Consider the following 15929-nt stretch of genomic DNA (forward strand, 5'->3'; position numbering starts at 1 on the left):
CATTCTTTGTGCCCACACATATTTTGTCAAATCTGACTTTGAAAAGCAACAAATGAATATAGCTGTTACATTAGTGTAGTGGTGAAAAAAGTGAGGTATTTCTTCTGAAATATAAGTGAGTAGAATCTGATGAAAAGTAACTCATTATTAGTATTACAAGTACAGCACTTGTAAATGTATTACCACCGTATGTCTGTATATTTAAATATAATGGCCTAATTTTGACGAAATGGTCAGTAAAGATGAGTAAGATGCTGGAATTTGTCTTGGTGAATTTGCACATGCTTCACCACCGATCTATTTGAATAAAACCTGGCAGGATGATGTGTCTTGTTACCGACTGGCCCCAGCTGCATTCATCCATCACTGGGGAGTTCTCGTGAGTTTTGTGCACTGCTCCCTGTGAAATTGACATTAGATTTGTTGTCATTTTGCCGCCTGTCAAGATAAAGGAATCTGGCCTTGAAGTGTTCCTCTAGTGACCTCACCATCACTTTCTGTCTTCAGTCCCCTCTGTAAAAGTAATGAAACCTTGAGAACGTGTGGGTTGATCTCGGTCAACGGGAGAAGAGGAGGTACATCTGTACCTGTCCCGTTTGGACACTTGTGCGCTGAGATCACTATTTGCTGAAGTGAAAAATATGACATTAAGATAATCAGAATTGCCATTTTCATCATCGCTTAACTAGAATTTATCCTCTGCTGTTTAATGAGACAGCTTGATTAGCATCTCATAACCTTGGGGCACGAAATGGATTTTCAATGAATGATACTGTCTGAGTCCAGTGCTTCATCTATGAGAATATCATTTTTTGCCCTTTTAAGAAATGTTTGTTTAGTGGAACTTTTTTTGTTTTTGTGGTTTTTTTGGATGGATACAATTCTGCTCTCATCACATTTAAACTAGCTATAGGGTACTTGCCTTAACTATACATTCTGCAGGTAACAACACATTTAATTGTATTTTGCCCTTTGCGGGTGCCAGAATTTCAGGCTTATTAGTCTTGGGTTATTGTGACCTTTTAGTAGTGCAACAGCTGTACTCTGCCCATGGAGGCGTTCCATTTTTTCTGTCCAGAGATGTCAGTGTCCCGAAGAAAAGCCCTATCATGTGGAAAGGTGTTTTGCTTAGATAAGTGCTGAGTACAATAGAGGGAGCACAGAGTGAGGATGAAAATTAAGCACTTGCCTGATAGCATCGCAGCTCCACTTCGGGATCCCACTAAGTCAGTGTTTGTGTGATGGCTTTGTCTGCCACAACGCTGCTCATGAGATGTAATAAGGATAAAATGCCTCGTCCGTGTCGGGAAACCTTCCCACGTATATTGCGGTGCAGCTCTATACGTGCGATACTAATTCGAACAGGGGTTTTCAGCACGTGGTGCATTCACTGTAATGGGACAAAATCAAGTGAAATGTCTGCATGCAGCAGAGATTCGCTTGTTGGTCGACGTTATTGTACGGAAGGAAAGAAGGTCATCACTGCTGGAGAAAACTAAAGTGAGCGTAGCTGAAAGTGAGAAATAAAATAGAATAATCTTGCTTTCACTTTAAAGCTGACCATAGCAATGTTCTACATTTATAATGGATGAAATGGGGAAAAATAAAAGCCTGAGCAGCATTTGTAAAACAAAGATTCAATGTAGAAAATAACGTTTTTGTCATTTGTTGAATAGCTTGTTGGACACGTGCAAGAAGAGAACTCAGACTGCATTGATTATTTTTTTCCTTCTAGCATTAAAGCTATGTAGCTGCTGCTCTGACAGCAAACACAGCCTGTTGAAGTTTGTTTGTCAGCTGATAGAATTTACAGTAATCACGATATGTCTTCTGTTTGTCGCCCGTGTGCATGTGCGTAGGCCATCTGGGCGACGCTTTGGGGTTTACATATTAATGGAATTCGTGACATTTCTATTGGCACATTCTGCTCCTGCTTGTCGTGATAAAGATGTGGGAAAATCGGGGGTCATTGTGTCACCTCATGCACATGAACACGCCCCCTCTTTTATGGATGTCAACGGATTTCATCGTGCACAACCATATAATCTGGTGTGAATCACTATATGAAGACAACAGTTGTAAACCTTAATATCTGATGCCGGTGATAAGCGTTGACACTGACCGACAGTCTCACTTCAAACGCTCAGTTGATTTGGATCCCTGTCTGAAAAGCTCAACAGGTGAACAGTACATCTCCACCGCTTGTCAGACATGCACCAAATAACCGCTCATCCGCTTTCTTTAATGTCTGCGGAGTCCATAGGACACACTCCCCTGACAGGCTCAAAGCCCAGTCATCCCTGGCTGTCATTAAAGCTTAAACCACTACCTGAGGCTCTAATCCTCCTATCACACAGGACCTGGACTTTCCCCAATAGCACAGCTCGCTAACCTGGCAGTTAGTGCCTCGGGACATGTGCAAATCATGACTGGCCCCGGTGCACTCCACTAAAGGGCGGTCGCCATGCACATTTTGCAAACTGAGAGCTGGAAAGTTGTTCTGTTATTAGATCTGCGGCCTCGCTGCACCTTGACATGTTGCAGGATTTCTTATTTCCACGCTCGTCTTGGAACTCAAAAGCACAGAAACATACATAGACACATAGAATGATACAGAGTTTGCTTTGATTTTTTAGTTCTGTGAGCGCATCCTGTCATCTGTGCTGTTTAGCTCCTCTCACGTAATGACTATTTACTTATCTAGCAAAAACTGTGCGAGTTCACCATCAAACTCGATTCTTTTACTTGCCAATAGCGGTCTGCAGCAGTGAATAGCAACGTGCGTGTGCGTCTATTTCTACCACTTCTTCGCTTTTACTGATGTTCGCATGCCGACCAGCTATCCAAGGGGCCCAGTCGTCACTTCCTGATGGTGATGAGCCACTTGTCATATTTGGATCTTGGGCTCTAAGTACACATGTGCATGCACCTTTAAACATATTTGTGCAAAATGAATTCATGGATAGTCAAAAGAAGAATATGGGTTACACACAACAATTCAGGACAAAACTTGAACCATACAACTTGGTTCAAGTCCTCGACGCAGGTTCTTGTCTGTGGTTGCTGCATCAGAGCTCAGTGAACTGCGTCTCAAAAGCACTCTCCACCGATTTAGCACCGCCATCGCTCCAATAACACTGTTGGAGAAATGAAGGTTCGGGATCAATGCAGCAGAACTAAAGACATTGTCTTTTTTATTTCACACCTTTCTTCGGCATCGCTCCACAATGCATCTCAACCACTTACAGTTTGGTCAGGGATGGAGGTGTGTTGTTCTGTCAGCTAGTGTAGCCTCAAACAGTTGGCTGCAAGCAGAGATGAGCTGCATGCAACAGAGTTCAGCTCTCTTCTTTCTAAAGCTGACTCAAAAAGCCGCCAAAAGGGTTTATGCAACTTTATTGCACGGGGAACTCCCCGAGACCCGTAAACAGAATTTGATGTACGGAGGAGTGGACGTTTCCCGACATGGAAAAGGAAAAGTAAATACATACAAATAGACAAAACATAAAAAAGATCAAAGTGCACATTAACCAGTGTGATAGCACATTTGCAGCATAATGAAACATGCTGCGAATACAGAAATTGTACACAACAGAATGAACTACAAGACAAAATACATTTTTTTAGGGAAGAATTGTTTAAGTTTCATACTTCTCTGTACTTTGTGTTTCGTCATTTTGCAATTGTTGTGATTCTGCCTTTGTTAAGGACTTGAAGCACTCTTTTGTGCTTGTTTTATCAACACGTGTTTCATGTTGCCTCCCCTGTGTGCCTGCTTCTGTTAAGTCACCTTTAGTTATCCCTTGTCTTTGTCGTATCTTGAGTTTGTTGTCTCCTGTCTTTTTTCGACATCCACTTCCCGTTCTCCTGTCACTTGTTTGCTGCCACTTTACTTCTCGCGTGTTTCCTGATGTGTCTCACCTGTGTTCAACTAGCCCCGCCCACCTTGTGTCAGTCAGTCTGTTCAGTAATGTCTCCTGTTGGATCCATGCTGTTTGTTATAGTAAATGGCAAATTATTTGGGGCTAAAGAAAAAATGTTGGTGACTACAGTCCCAAGTGACCAGACCAGGCGAAACACCTATTTTCAATGTCATTGTATATGTCAGTTGTTTAAATATATATATTATAATGAAATAGGAAACAGGCCTCAGTCATCGGGTTCGTGTCAAAGGTCGTTTGTTCGGCTGCTGTACCAGTTTGCCGTTATACCATCGTGTGACACAGCTCGGTCATCGGCATATTAAAACATTTGATTCTATTCCGCACAAAAGCGCTGAATCAATGTTTGTCCTTCACACTTAGTAAAATACAAATAAGTAGATCAGTTCACCCATTTTACCCCTGAATATTTGTTCGGTGTCTGCAATGTGTTGTGCATAATCGTTGCATTCATAACACCCTTCCTTCTAATATCTGCATACTTATCAGTGTTGAGACTGCAGGGGGCACATAACATCATTTCAAACCTCATTTAACACGGATTCGTGCCCCTTTTCTGAAGCCCAAATTGCTCGACGTGGAGCAGTAGTGTGGCTCCAGACATTCATTAGCTTAATGAAAACAGGCCACTCTACTCCTACCGCCCAGCGAGCGCTTTTTTCGACATAGCCGCAACCGCCATCTGCTCCGCAGCTCCCTGCCGCCTACAGGATAGTCCTGTCACACCCATGTGACGGAAGTGTCCACAAAAGGTGCCTTAATCATTCAGATCAGAGGACAGACAAGGACAGAAGGGAAGCTTCCTTTTTTTCCCCTTCCCAATGGTGTCATCTGTGTGTCCTTGGCGCCTCCCTTACCTGAGATGTAACATCCACGCATGATGTTAGTCATGTTCACGGATGAAGCTGAGTGTGCGTCTGTCGGAGCTGAGCTGCAGCAGACACGCAGCTGGCAGGGAAGTTATTAGCTGCCTTGCCACAGTGGGAGAGGCTGTTCTGTGAAAAGGTTAATATCATTTTAGGGTTGGCCAGATTATGTTGTGGTGGTTGGCTGACCACCTGTTCATCCCTGGAGGTGGTCTCCTATCATCCCATCCAAAAGCCCACATCCAACATTTGAAGGGCAAACCCTGTATTACAATGAAGAAGAAAAAAAAATCCCACTGTGCGATGAGTAGCTTTTATGGGTTTGTTTCAAATAGCAAAAGAACAAGGGCTTTATTTTAAGGATCAATGTATTAAGGGCATGTCCAAATCTACTTTTGCTCTTTTAATGGTGGAAAAAAAGATTGCAGCATCAGGTGTATGGTTTAAAAAGGTTGTACTTGGTCTCTTGAATGAATCATGGGTTTGTTTTGGCCATAACATGCATTAAACCAATATGCCATCTCTCTCATTCCCTTCAAAATTCAGGTGAGCTTGCACCTTGGTGCATTAAAGTGGATTTGCACTCAAAGTGAAAGCACAAAACCAAAACTAAAATCTATATAGCCCTATTCATTCAAGGTTAATTGACAACACAGACATTGTGCACATATATTTTAATAGCTGAATAAACCAAAAAAAAGGTTGTAAATGTAAATCCGCAACGGTTTTCTGTCCATATGACCAGTACTCCCTTTCCTGTTTACTTAGATGAAACAAAAACACATTATTAGGGATAACAAGGGTTGCAGAGTTATGTTGATTGTATTCAATTATTTTATGTCAGGTGTACTCATCACCTCAGTGTAACTGTACTCTTCTGAACTAAGTTTTGTGCATACTGTTTCCAAAAAACTTAATTTGCTAAGTGAGCGTGATGTGATATACTCCTACTTATTAATGTTTAACATGTTGCCGTGTTGATAAAATAACAGTGAAATCCTGAGACACTGACTCCAAACCAGGTTTTTGTTGATCACTTGCACAAGATAGCAATGCACCAAATTAATAATTTTAAGACCAGCATGCCCATGGCAATTTTTCCAACCTGGGAACTAGCCAAGACATTGGCATTGTGATTTGCATTTGCCGCTATGTGCTAGGTGTAATTTAAGGCCCTAAGGCTCTTTTTTGATCTTCTGCTTATATTTTCCTCAATAATGACCCATTTGACTACAGTTATGAGTTTCACCTCAAAGATTAATCGCCTCCAATCTCAGCAGTGTTGTGCCTGCAACAACCCAGAGTTCCTTCTCGTCAATGTGAACACTAGCTGGTGCGCAGTGAGCGGGAGATAATAGTCAGAGGCCCCGAGGCTTGAATCTGGTGGTTTGTCGTTTGGATAGTATTACTTAATTTCCCACTGGGAAGGAACTCATTATTTCTGACTTAATCTCAGCACTGACCTCTTAAACAGTCTCAGGAATGGTCTGGGCCTATGCTCGCCTTTCTTTTCTTTCTTTTTTTCCTTGGCAGGACAGGCATGACCTTTAACGCCAATAAGAGACACGACTAGCAAGGGCACAGTTCATGCAAACGGATGGATGCATGTGTTTTGCCAGAAAGCAGAGGAGTAACGTTATGTGCATGTACATACAGAGCACAATTATATTGATTTATTACAGGCCACGCTTTTTCTCACATGATGAATTGTGAATGGAATGTGAGATTATATTGATAATATATGACTAATGACCAGCAAAGGATATCTTATGGTTAAATTATCTTTATATCCAAAACAAAAAGAGAGAGGCTGCTTCAAAACTACGTGTCTGCACATATAAATCAGCTTTTTCATCGTTTGACCTCTTCTCATGAACCGTATGCTGGAGGCGTTGGTAAGGAGTCTTCTATTCTCTGTCCCTTGTCACAGTTTAATTTTGTTGGGAAGCTGCTGGGACCACGGGGAAATTCCATGAAACGATTGCAGGAGGAGACGGGAGTGAAGATGTCCATCCTTGGCAAAGGGTCCATGAGGGATAAAGGCAAGGTAAGAGAGATATTGATTTGTGTTGAAATATAGCCGTTTGGCTGGTCCAAGGTATAGATCAAACAGAAATATATTCACAGAAACAGAGCGCTTGAGATTTCACCAAAGCACAGAAGAACATTCCGACAAACAACATCTGAGCGTAACTGAGATGAATCGCACGCAGAGTCGAATTACTAGCCTTGAGTTGACAAACATATGTATGAGAGAAATCGAATTGTATTTCCTTTGTGTTGTTTAATAGGATATTGTGTAATAGACAATTATGAATGCAAAGTACCGAATCCCTCTGCCAAAGTCATTTATCCAGCTGACTTGTGGTCCCCTGGAGCCAAACTTATCCGAGCATGTTCGCACACAGCCCTGCTGGATGGTGTGGTATTCATGCTCATAGCAGGTCTCAGTGTGCTGCTATAGAGTTACATCGCTATTATTACTGTACCCTCCCATTCAGACATCATGACATGATAAAAGACTGGCAGTCTTGCCACCTTTGGTGAAACTGAAGCTGCACTTCAATGCGTTAGAAACCATGCTGAGGGGGGGAAAAAATCAGAAGCTGTTACAACTACTTTAAAACATACCACTGAAGTTTGAGTTGTCACCTGCACAAAGAGGTGGCAAGACTGGGAGTCTTTTACTAGGGTGTATATATATATATATATATATATATATATATGTATTATATATTAGTCCTGCGGTATGCGGACATTTTCTGTGTTACAGCCACAAGTGGGATAGTCACAATACAAACATCAGTATAAAAGTAATAAAAAGGTAGACATTCAATTTAAACAGACGAAATATGAAAAAAGAAATTATATATATATACAATGTAAGTATAATATATATAAATATAGGATTGTACATAAGATATTACATATATTCATATACATGTACATAAGCTTCTGTAATTTTTCCAGCACCCAATTGTAGACGTTCTGTTAACTTCCATTTTTTTACTATTACATTTTTGGATGTGCCTTAGTCATGTGCGAGAGTTCATTTAAAAATCTGGCTTACTGCCACCGAGTCCATTCAGTTTACTCTTGTGCTTCATTGACTTGCCTTCAGTTTTTAAAGAGAAGTAAAGAGGTGTTAAAATGTTAATCACAGCTAAACTGTCAGGAACACATCAGTTTATTAACATTATGCTCAGGTCGTGATCCTGCAGCGTACAAGCGCGCATCGTGACAGCATGTCAGCCTCAGTCCGAGGGAGACGCATGCCATGTGCAGCACCGAGGAAAAATAATAGACCCTTAACTGTTGTCTCTCACTGAAGGGTGGCTATGTTTTCAGTCTGTTATTGATTTTGTGTACAGTCTGAGCTAGTCTGAGGTACTGACACAACCACAGTCTGAATGAAGGGCAGGGCTGCCATTCACAGCGGCTGCTCACAGGGCGCTGGGCACAGAGATAGCTGAGGTCCCATTCCACGCAAAAGCACATTGACACCACACGATTCTGCCAAACCCCAGGCATCCAGCTCCTCAGACAGGTGCATCAGTCCAGTACTATGGTTATACAGTAGCTCTGGTTTGGAAATTTCGCAGCAGAGCAGCCCATCATGCTTTTAATAGACCGTATAATCAACATTACACCTTGTGCACAGGTATTAGCCTGTTTAACACTGTGCTGAGTCACATTGCTGAAGCACCTGTCTGACTCTCGACTTTGGACCAGTCAAAGCACAACACTGGGTTGGGGAACATTTTTATATCCTAGTTCCTTAAGTCCTTACAGCAGGGAAAACATAATATTGTTTGACTTAACACACAGGCATAAGTGAAGTCATGGTGACAGATGTATAGATGTCTCTCCCTCCGCTGTAAGACAATCTCTCAAACGTTTCATTTTGACGCCATCCGTAATGACCCAGGCTCTCCGACAGAGAATGTGAGTTTTTAATTAAAGCTGACTTCTCCCAGAGGGGAGAGAACAGCCCATGTGATGCAAGGACACATGTTTGAATCCCCACATTGTCTGGACGAGTACATGTGAATGGAGGTGTCCTTGAGCAAGACGCTTAACACCCAACTTCTTAACCGTCTTAATTTTGAGGTGATTGGATAATCTCTCCATTGTCCGGAATGCAGCCGCTGCATCTGTAGCTGGTACGTCTCCACTCTCCTGACATCACTTCTGATTAATTTTTTCAGTTGAGGATCATTTTATGATTTGTCTGGTCCCTTTAGAACACAGCGAGGACTGGCACTGAGCTATGTTACAGATGTTTAAGCCTTGTAAGCCAGTGTGAACCATCAGGCAGGCCGCCTCAGGACATGGGTAAAGACTTAAAAAGACTAAAAGGTGACCCTTGTTAATTTTTTGGGGCTTTTTTTCCCAACGCTGCTGCTGCTAAATGCTAATATCAGTAGGTTACACTAATGCTTAGTTCGGCAGGTATTTTGTAAATGGAACTTATGAAAATCAAGATGGTTAAAGTAAAGCGATCAATAAAGTTCTAACTTCATCTTGAGGGTAAATTGAATCCTTGCACCAAATTTCATATGAAACCGCCCAATTAAAAAAAAGTATATGTATATGGGGCAAGGATGTCAGGAGATCCTCAGAGTCACCAGCATGCATCCTCTGGGTACCATGAATGTCTCCGCAAACGTCCGTCCAATAGTTGTTGAGATATTTCAGTCTGAACCAGCCTGTTGGACCAATCACAGGCTTCATCAGTGGATGGAGTTACCACCACTGGACATTGACGACAGGTCTTTCTCACAGATCTGTTGACCTGTCATAGCAGGAACCGCACAGGTATAACAGCATTAATGATGCCCCGACAACCCTATCACCTGAATGCAACGCTGGCCTCATTAAGGTTAAGGGCACGTGTCCACTGTGCAAAAGATCTGTTACATTACTGCACCTATTAAGCACCAGTTGAGGTGACAATTATGAAAACCTTGTCAGTTTTTTTTCTCAGCACTTATGCCCCAGCTATGCAGACTGAGTAATGTTATAATTAACCGACAAAATAAATCTTGGCACAAGTGGTCACAAATGACGTGAACTAAATGCCAAGTCTGGGTCACAGGATGTCTGTCCATTCAAACATTTTCCGGGAGCTGTATTGGAGCCGTGCCCACAGAGCAATCTTCACAGAATCACAAGATCACATATCACAAAATTCAATTTCTATCAGAAAAGCATTCAGCAGCGTCCCTGGAGGCTCAATCTGTGAGAGAGCTCTATACTGTCTGTAGTCCATTATTCATGTTGTTTTTCATTCCTTTAATGGTCAGATGAGCTGTAATTATAGGGGTTAAGTTGTTGTTTGCACAAATGATGCTTCAAATCATTCATAAATGTTATTTGAATGTGTCTCCCAGGTGATGAATTTAGTGATTGCTCAGTCTCGAAGACATACTTAGAAAAAGATGGAGTTGTGTTGTGTGTCAGCCACACTAACAAAACCCTCTACAATCTCAAAATGATTTTAGAGTAGAGGTACTTCATCTGGTGAGATGAGATTTTGAACAAAACTAGCAGCAAGGCAGCATCGGTCAGTCCACCCTCTTTGGTCCAGACTGAAATATTTGACCTACTATACGATGGACTGCCATGTAAACTTGTGCAGATATTTTTGGTCCCTGGAGGGCGAAACCTCCTGTGTTTGGTGATTCCTGACTTTTCTGCACACCTCCATGACTTTTGATTCTTGACAATATACCTGCAAAGTAAATAACATTAACGCAACATTGGCTTTACTTTTGTCTCTACAGATAAATAGTGAATATTACATCACCATGTAATAGAGCAATCAGTCAAACTATAAGCATGATCGGTCTGTCTGTGGCTTGCGTATCTCAAGAACCGTTCATCCAATCGGCTTCACATCTGACGTGTATTTTTAAGGGCTCAAGGAAGTGCAGTGTCGAATTTAGTGCATTTTGGACACACGATACATTCAATATTAATAAACTGCCCTCATGTGCAGTAGTGGGGGTGAGGCAAACAGCCTTGACGGGAAATCTGTGGACTGAGTTGGAACATGTCTTCCTTTACATCTGCAACAGTTTACTATAATGATGCAACGTTTACGGACAACGGCCAAACTTTCTCAGTGGTTTTGTCAGATTATGCGACATACATCTCTATCTCTAGCATAACTCAGTGGTGCAACCATTTCATGGCAGGTGTTTTAGAACCTAAATAGACACTTTGTTGAGCTGTTTGAAGCTGGAAGCAGCAGCCACTGGGCACGGGTTTATTACAATTAGCATAATATAATAACAGGATTTGATTACATGGATGATTAGATTACGTGGATGCCATACCTTTGGTTATTGGTTCTCTTTTGAGGACTCAAGCGCTTCACTTGCTCTTCTTTTTCCCCAGGAGGAAGAATTAAGGAAAAGCGGGGAGGCCAAATACGCCCATCTGAGTAATGATCTTCACGTTTTAATTGAAGTCTTTGCTCCACCTGGAGAGGCCTATTCCCGCATGAGTCACGCCTTGGAGGAGATTAAGAAATTCCTAGTTCCAGTAAGTTTATTACTTTTCCTTATTTATTCCCCCTAATTTGATATTTCATACATGAACATCAGCCATTACTGGCTGGCTTGATCATTTCTCCACCCAGCCTATTAACACAAAGAAAAAACAGTTTCCTCTTCCCCAGTATCCAGTGCTCTGCAGAGTATCCAGGGTTTGTTTACATGGACGTAAGAAATGAGTGTGAATGTTTTCTTTCTCTGCATTACAACCGCTGCTCTGCACTACAGGTACAGGCTCTTACTTACAAATGAGAAATAATGTATTCAGCAATTAATGTGCACTATGGTACAACTTTGCAAGACTCCGGCAACTTATAGCCTGGAGAACTTAGCAATAATTAATGTGCATGTTGTCTACTCTTGCTGAGTCAAATCTGTAAATATTAATCAAGCTTCGCAAATGTGACAAGCCTAACAGAGGAATTGTGCTGCTTGAGTCTACTTCATGGACTTTGTGCATCTTCCTATCCTGAGCTGATGTTCTTACACGCACATCAGCTCATCGGGCCAGAAGAACGATGATTCTGCATCTGCAATGAGCAGTTAATATCCCATCGAAATACAAATTAGTTTGCGCTGTCTGCCCAAAAACAATTGTAGGAGTCGTTAGCTCTCAGGAAATATATATTTTTTCCCTCCGTCGTTACAAGAAGTTAGCTAGTTCAGATTTACTCTAACATTAGTAAAGGATAGAAGGATACAAACCACGTTGGCACCGTCATTAAACCGTGACTCATGATCTTGTTGTTCCACTACTTAGCATGAAATATAAGGCCTTAAAAAAAAGAAGAACTAGTCTGTGCTGTATCACGCTTCAATCATCCATCTTTCAGTTTTGTGAAATACCTCTTTTTACCTCGGTGTTGTAATCGCACCGGATGCGCATTTTTTCTCAGGAATCAGCGTCCGCTCCCACTTGTGCTGTTCTTTGCACAGTGTGATCCACACCAATAATAAGTGTCAGCTGGCTCTCTAGTTAACTTCAGATCAGCAGGGGCTTTTATGTGTTGTACTTGATCCTTGTTTTGACTGTAAATGTGCTGGCAGAGTCTCAGCGCGCGCTTCGCTGCAGTGTCTCGAAAAAAGATGAGCCGGTATTGTCTTCTAAATTATTCTTATGGAACTGAAGCCCCTTTTTTCTAATAAGAGTGCACACAGGATTTGCTGTAATACCTTTTCTTTTTTTAAAACACTGTAGGTGCACACATTCAATAAGCACAGACATTTTAGGCCAGGCAAAGGTTTTAATCTTTTTTGAAAATCTGCCAGCAGGACTAATGATGCAGGGCCACTCGGAAGGAACGATTTCATTAATATATCTCATTAAGTGATGATAAGGGGCTGCAAATAATCACTGTGGATGACGAGGCTCAGCAGTTTGTCATGTTTGGGGACGTCCAAAACCAGTTGGCGGCAGGTAGAAGTGGACAATAACACCCTAAAAGGCTGATTTATTTTAAGAAATGTTAATATAAATAACCTTATTGGCAAATATTGGTTTGGGGACACATCATCATATTAAATATTTTTTTTAAATAAATCATATTAATGTTAGTCATATCTTGCTTCTTAATCAGGCCTGACATTCTCTTCCTTACATTGTCTTTAATGGTGGTTATGGACAAAACATCATTTTGTTTTGAGTGAATCCAGAGAAGGGGAAAACATTCCTCTTTCAGCCTTTCGCACGGTCGATAAAAAGATGAAAATGAAGATCATACTATGCTATTATACAGCACACACTCACCGCTCCAGGGATCATATGGGATTAAAAATAACCTCCACATAAAGTAACACAACAGGCATCTGTCAATATCTGTGGAAACAGATGTTTCCTGCCTCTGGTGGAGAGAGGCGAGTGCGCCCTGCTGCCTATCTTTTATTGCCGCACTGTGCAATAGGGGCGACTTCAACAATCAGCGCCGCGATAGTGGGGATTGATTCAGTATGAACTTGTCAATACTGTCGACATGTTATTATCAACTGGCGGAGGACTGTGAATGTTTTTGTCTGGTTTTAATTAAAGCAGAAATCCGCTGATTTTACACATCAAAGTGTGTTTACACGTCTTGGGAACTACTATGTGAAAACCAGGCCATGTGATGGTGAAGCGGTTGACTTGTGTGACACTCATTTCTTTTCCTTCACTTCACGGTTCACCCTTTCTTCTCATCTAACTTTGAATAAAAACTCAAATTAATTCCTCTACCGAAGTAAAAATGTGTCATCGCCCCAATGATGTCTGAAAATAAATGTCTTACCTGTGTAATATAAAACCCCTGCTTCCCACTGAGCTCCCACAGCTCACAACTCCAAACCAGGAGAAATAAATACACATTATTTCCGTCTGATATGATGTGGCTCCTCTCTTGTGGTGTGCAGGCAAATAGTCATCATATGAACAAGCTGTGTCACCCTTTCCAATTAGAATTTGAGATGCATAATGGCATAGTTAGTGTATATGTAATTCATTCAGTCCAGATAACAAAGAGGCCACCAACAAGTGCAGTTTGTCTGACTTCTTTTGTTTTTCCAGTCATTGAAATGAAAGCTTCACCTTCAGCCCCTTGAAACTGACAACAGAAACGCTATGGGTCTGATTAGCTCAGAGACACAGAACGCACCAGAGGAAAGAGAGAAATTCAAACTTGAACATAATCAATACAATAGTGGACTACTGTGTGTATATATACAGTATATATATATATATATATATATATATATATATATATATATATATATATATATAGACAGGCTGAGAGTGAGAAGTACTGGAGAAGGACGGGGAATCCTTCTCTCAGCTGCATCGGCTTGTGGCCTTCATCTTTTTGCATAAAGTCAAACAAATTATGACTGTAAATAAAACTGACACGTCTGCTTGTTTTTTTTTACTTTTAATGGGATTTATTTGATCCATATGCTCCCAATGAAGAAGCCTGAGCAGCCACCGTAAAGGTTGTTCTGGGTTTGCAGCAGCGATTACTTGATGCACATTATTATCTGCATCATCATCTCTTGCTCTTAACAAAGCAGGGGCAGGTGCCCATGGAAATGAGGGAGGGCAATTTGTGCTGAGATAACTTTGAAGGCAGCAAATTTAGATCTCTAATAGCAGACTATATGTGTATATATATATATATATATATACGAAAGTATCACACTGTGGTTTGCTTCGGCTTTAAATGCATCATGACGCCAGTAGCAGCACCGTTTCTTCTAGTATTCAACCATCCATGGTCGTGAGAAAGTACAAAAGTCCACATGACAGACAGAGATTAATAAATGTAAGTGTTTTTCCAAATAATTAAGGTCCAGATGAAGCACTGAGTTGTTTTGTTAAGAAAGTATATGAGCAGCTCATGCTGAAAAATGTAAGGACACAAAATTTTACATGAGATACATTTCAACAGAAATGATGTTTGCTCTCGGAAATTGAAATCGCTTCACTGATCACAGTGTGCCATGAATCTGCCCAGTTTCTGAATATACAGTATATGTACCACAAAGAAAACAGTGCATTTGCGTGGGACGCATGCACCTGACATATGTGATAATAGCGATCTCATTAGAGCAATAACAATAATCTCACAGCCCCCTTAGCCAACCTTTTACAGAAAAATGTCCAAGGGCATATGAGCAGTTCTTTTAATGAATGGCAGACTCATAAGATGGACAAAATTCACAAGGCAAGAAATCACAAAGTGTTCACCCCTTTAAAGTCTAGCTTTGGCTTTTTGAAGGACATTGTGTGTGCACAAGGTCATGCATGGTCAGAATTAATATCAGTCAGCAAACAGTCTGACCCGAGAATCCTCAGCCGGGGGCTTTATCTGTGTGTGCTCATGTTAGCGCCTCTGTCAACAGGCAACTTTTACAAGCATTGGCAGATTTGTTGTGTTTGGACAAGCTGCCAGCTTTCCAATTAAAGCTCCGCCAGTCTCCTTCAAACCAACAGACCCCTGTTTGCCTTATCGATTCATTAACAAGAGGAGCATGTGTGCAGTCCGTCAAATGTTTTGGAAATCCATCATGACAATTCTTTTTCTTTTTTCTTCCTCAGGGCCGTGCAGGTGTGGGGAAAAAATGTGTTTTAAAATCTGTTCATCCTTGTATGACGTATATCCTGTTATTGTAAAAGAGCTGTGACAAAGAGCTGTTGCCTCCTTCATGAAATCCAGGGTAGAGCGTTACAGTATGAGGAAAATGATGCTGCAGTTTGGTATTACAGGTGCAAGGTGTATAAATATGCATTTCTTCGATACATCCCATCAGAGGCTACTCTAATCACAGTGTCACTGGGGACCTTTAATATGTCTCTCCCATACTTTTCTTTTAAAGCAATCCTCACCAAATTTTTGTCTTTCATAAGTAGAATAAAATATTCAATGCTTATGCGTGACAAAGTGTAATATACTGTGATTCTCATGTGGCATCAGTACCTGAATAATTTGGTGTCGGGGATGCAAGAGCTTTGCTCTGTATAGAAGAATATCAAAAGGTCTACCGTCAAGAAAAATGTTCATACCCAAACGTGACGTTTCTGTATCATTCAGTCCCGGATC

General features: G+C 41.2%; 1 protein-coding gene across 12 annotated transcripts in view; it reads left to right on the forward strand.

Moving 5' to 3' along the window:
- khdrbs2 (KH domain containing, RNA binding, signal transduction associated 2) overlaps positions 1 to 15929 on the forward strand; it is a 54702-nt gene that overhangs the window by 14237 nt on the left and 24536 nt on the right. For all 12 annotated transcript variants that reach the window (XR_007031643.1, XR_007031642.1, XR_007031644.1 and 9 more), the window contains 2 exons: positions 6738 to 6854; positions 11210 to 11356. Coding sequence is in view for 9 of the 12 variants with exons in the window: in XM_047335298.1 (XP_047191254.1) it covers positions 6738 to 6854; positions 11210 to 11356 (264 nt within the window). In the remaining 3 variants the exon portion in view is untranslated. The remainder of the gene's footprint in view (positions 1 to 6737; positions 6855 to 11209; positions 11357 to 15929) is intronic.

This window comes from Scophthalmus maximus, chromosome 10 (assembly GCF_022379125.1).
Source record: "Scophthalmus maximus strain ysfricsl-2021 chromosome 10, ASM2237912v1, whole genome shotgun sequence".
NCBI lineage: Eukaryota > Metazoa > Chordata > Actinopteri > Pleuronectiformes > Scophthalmidae > Scophthalmus > Scophthalmus maximus.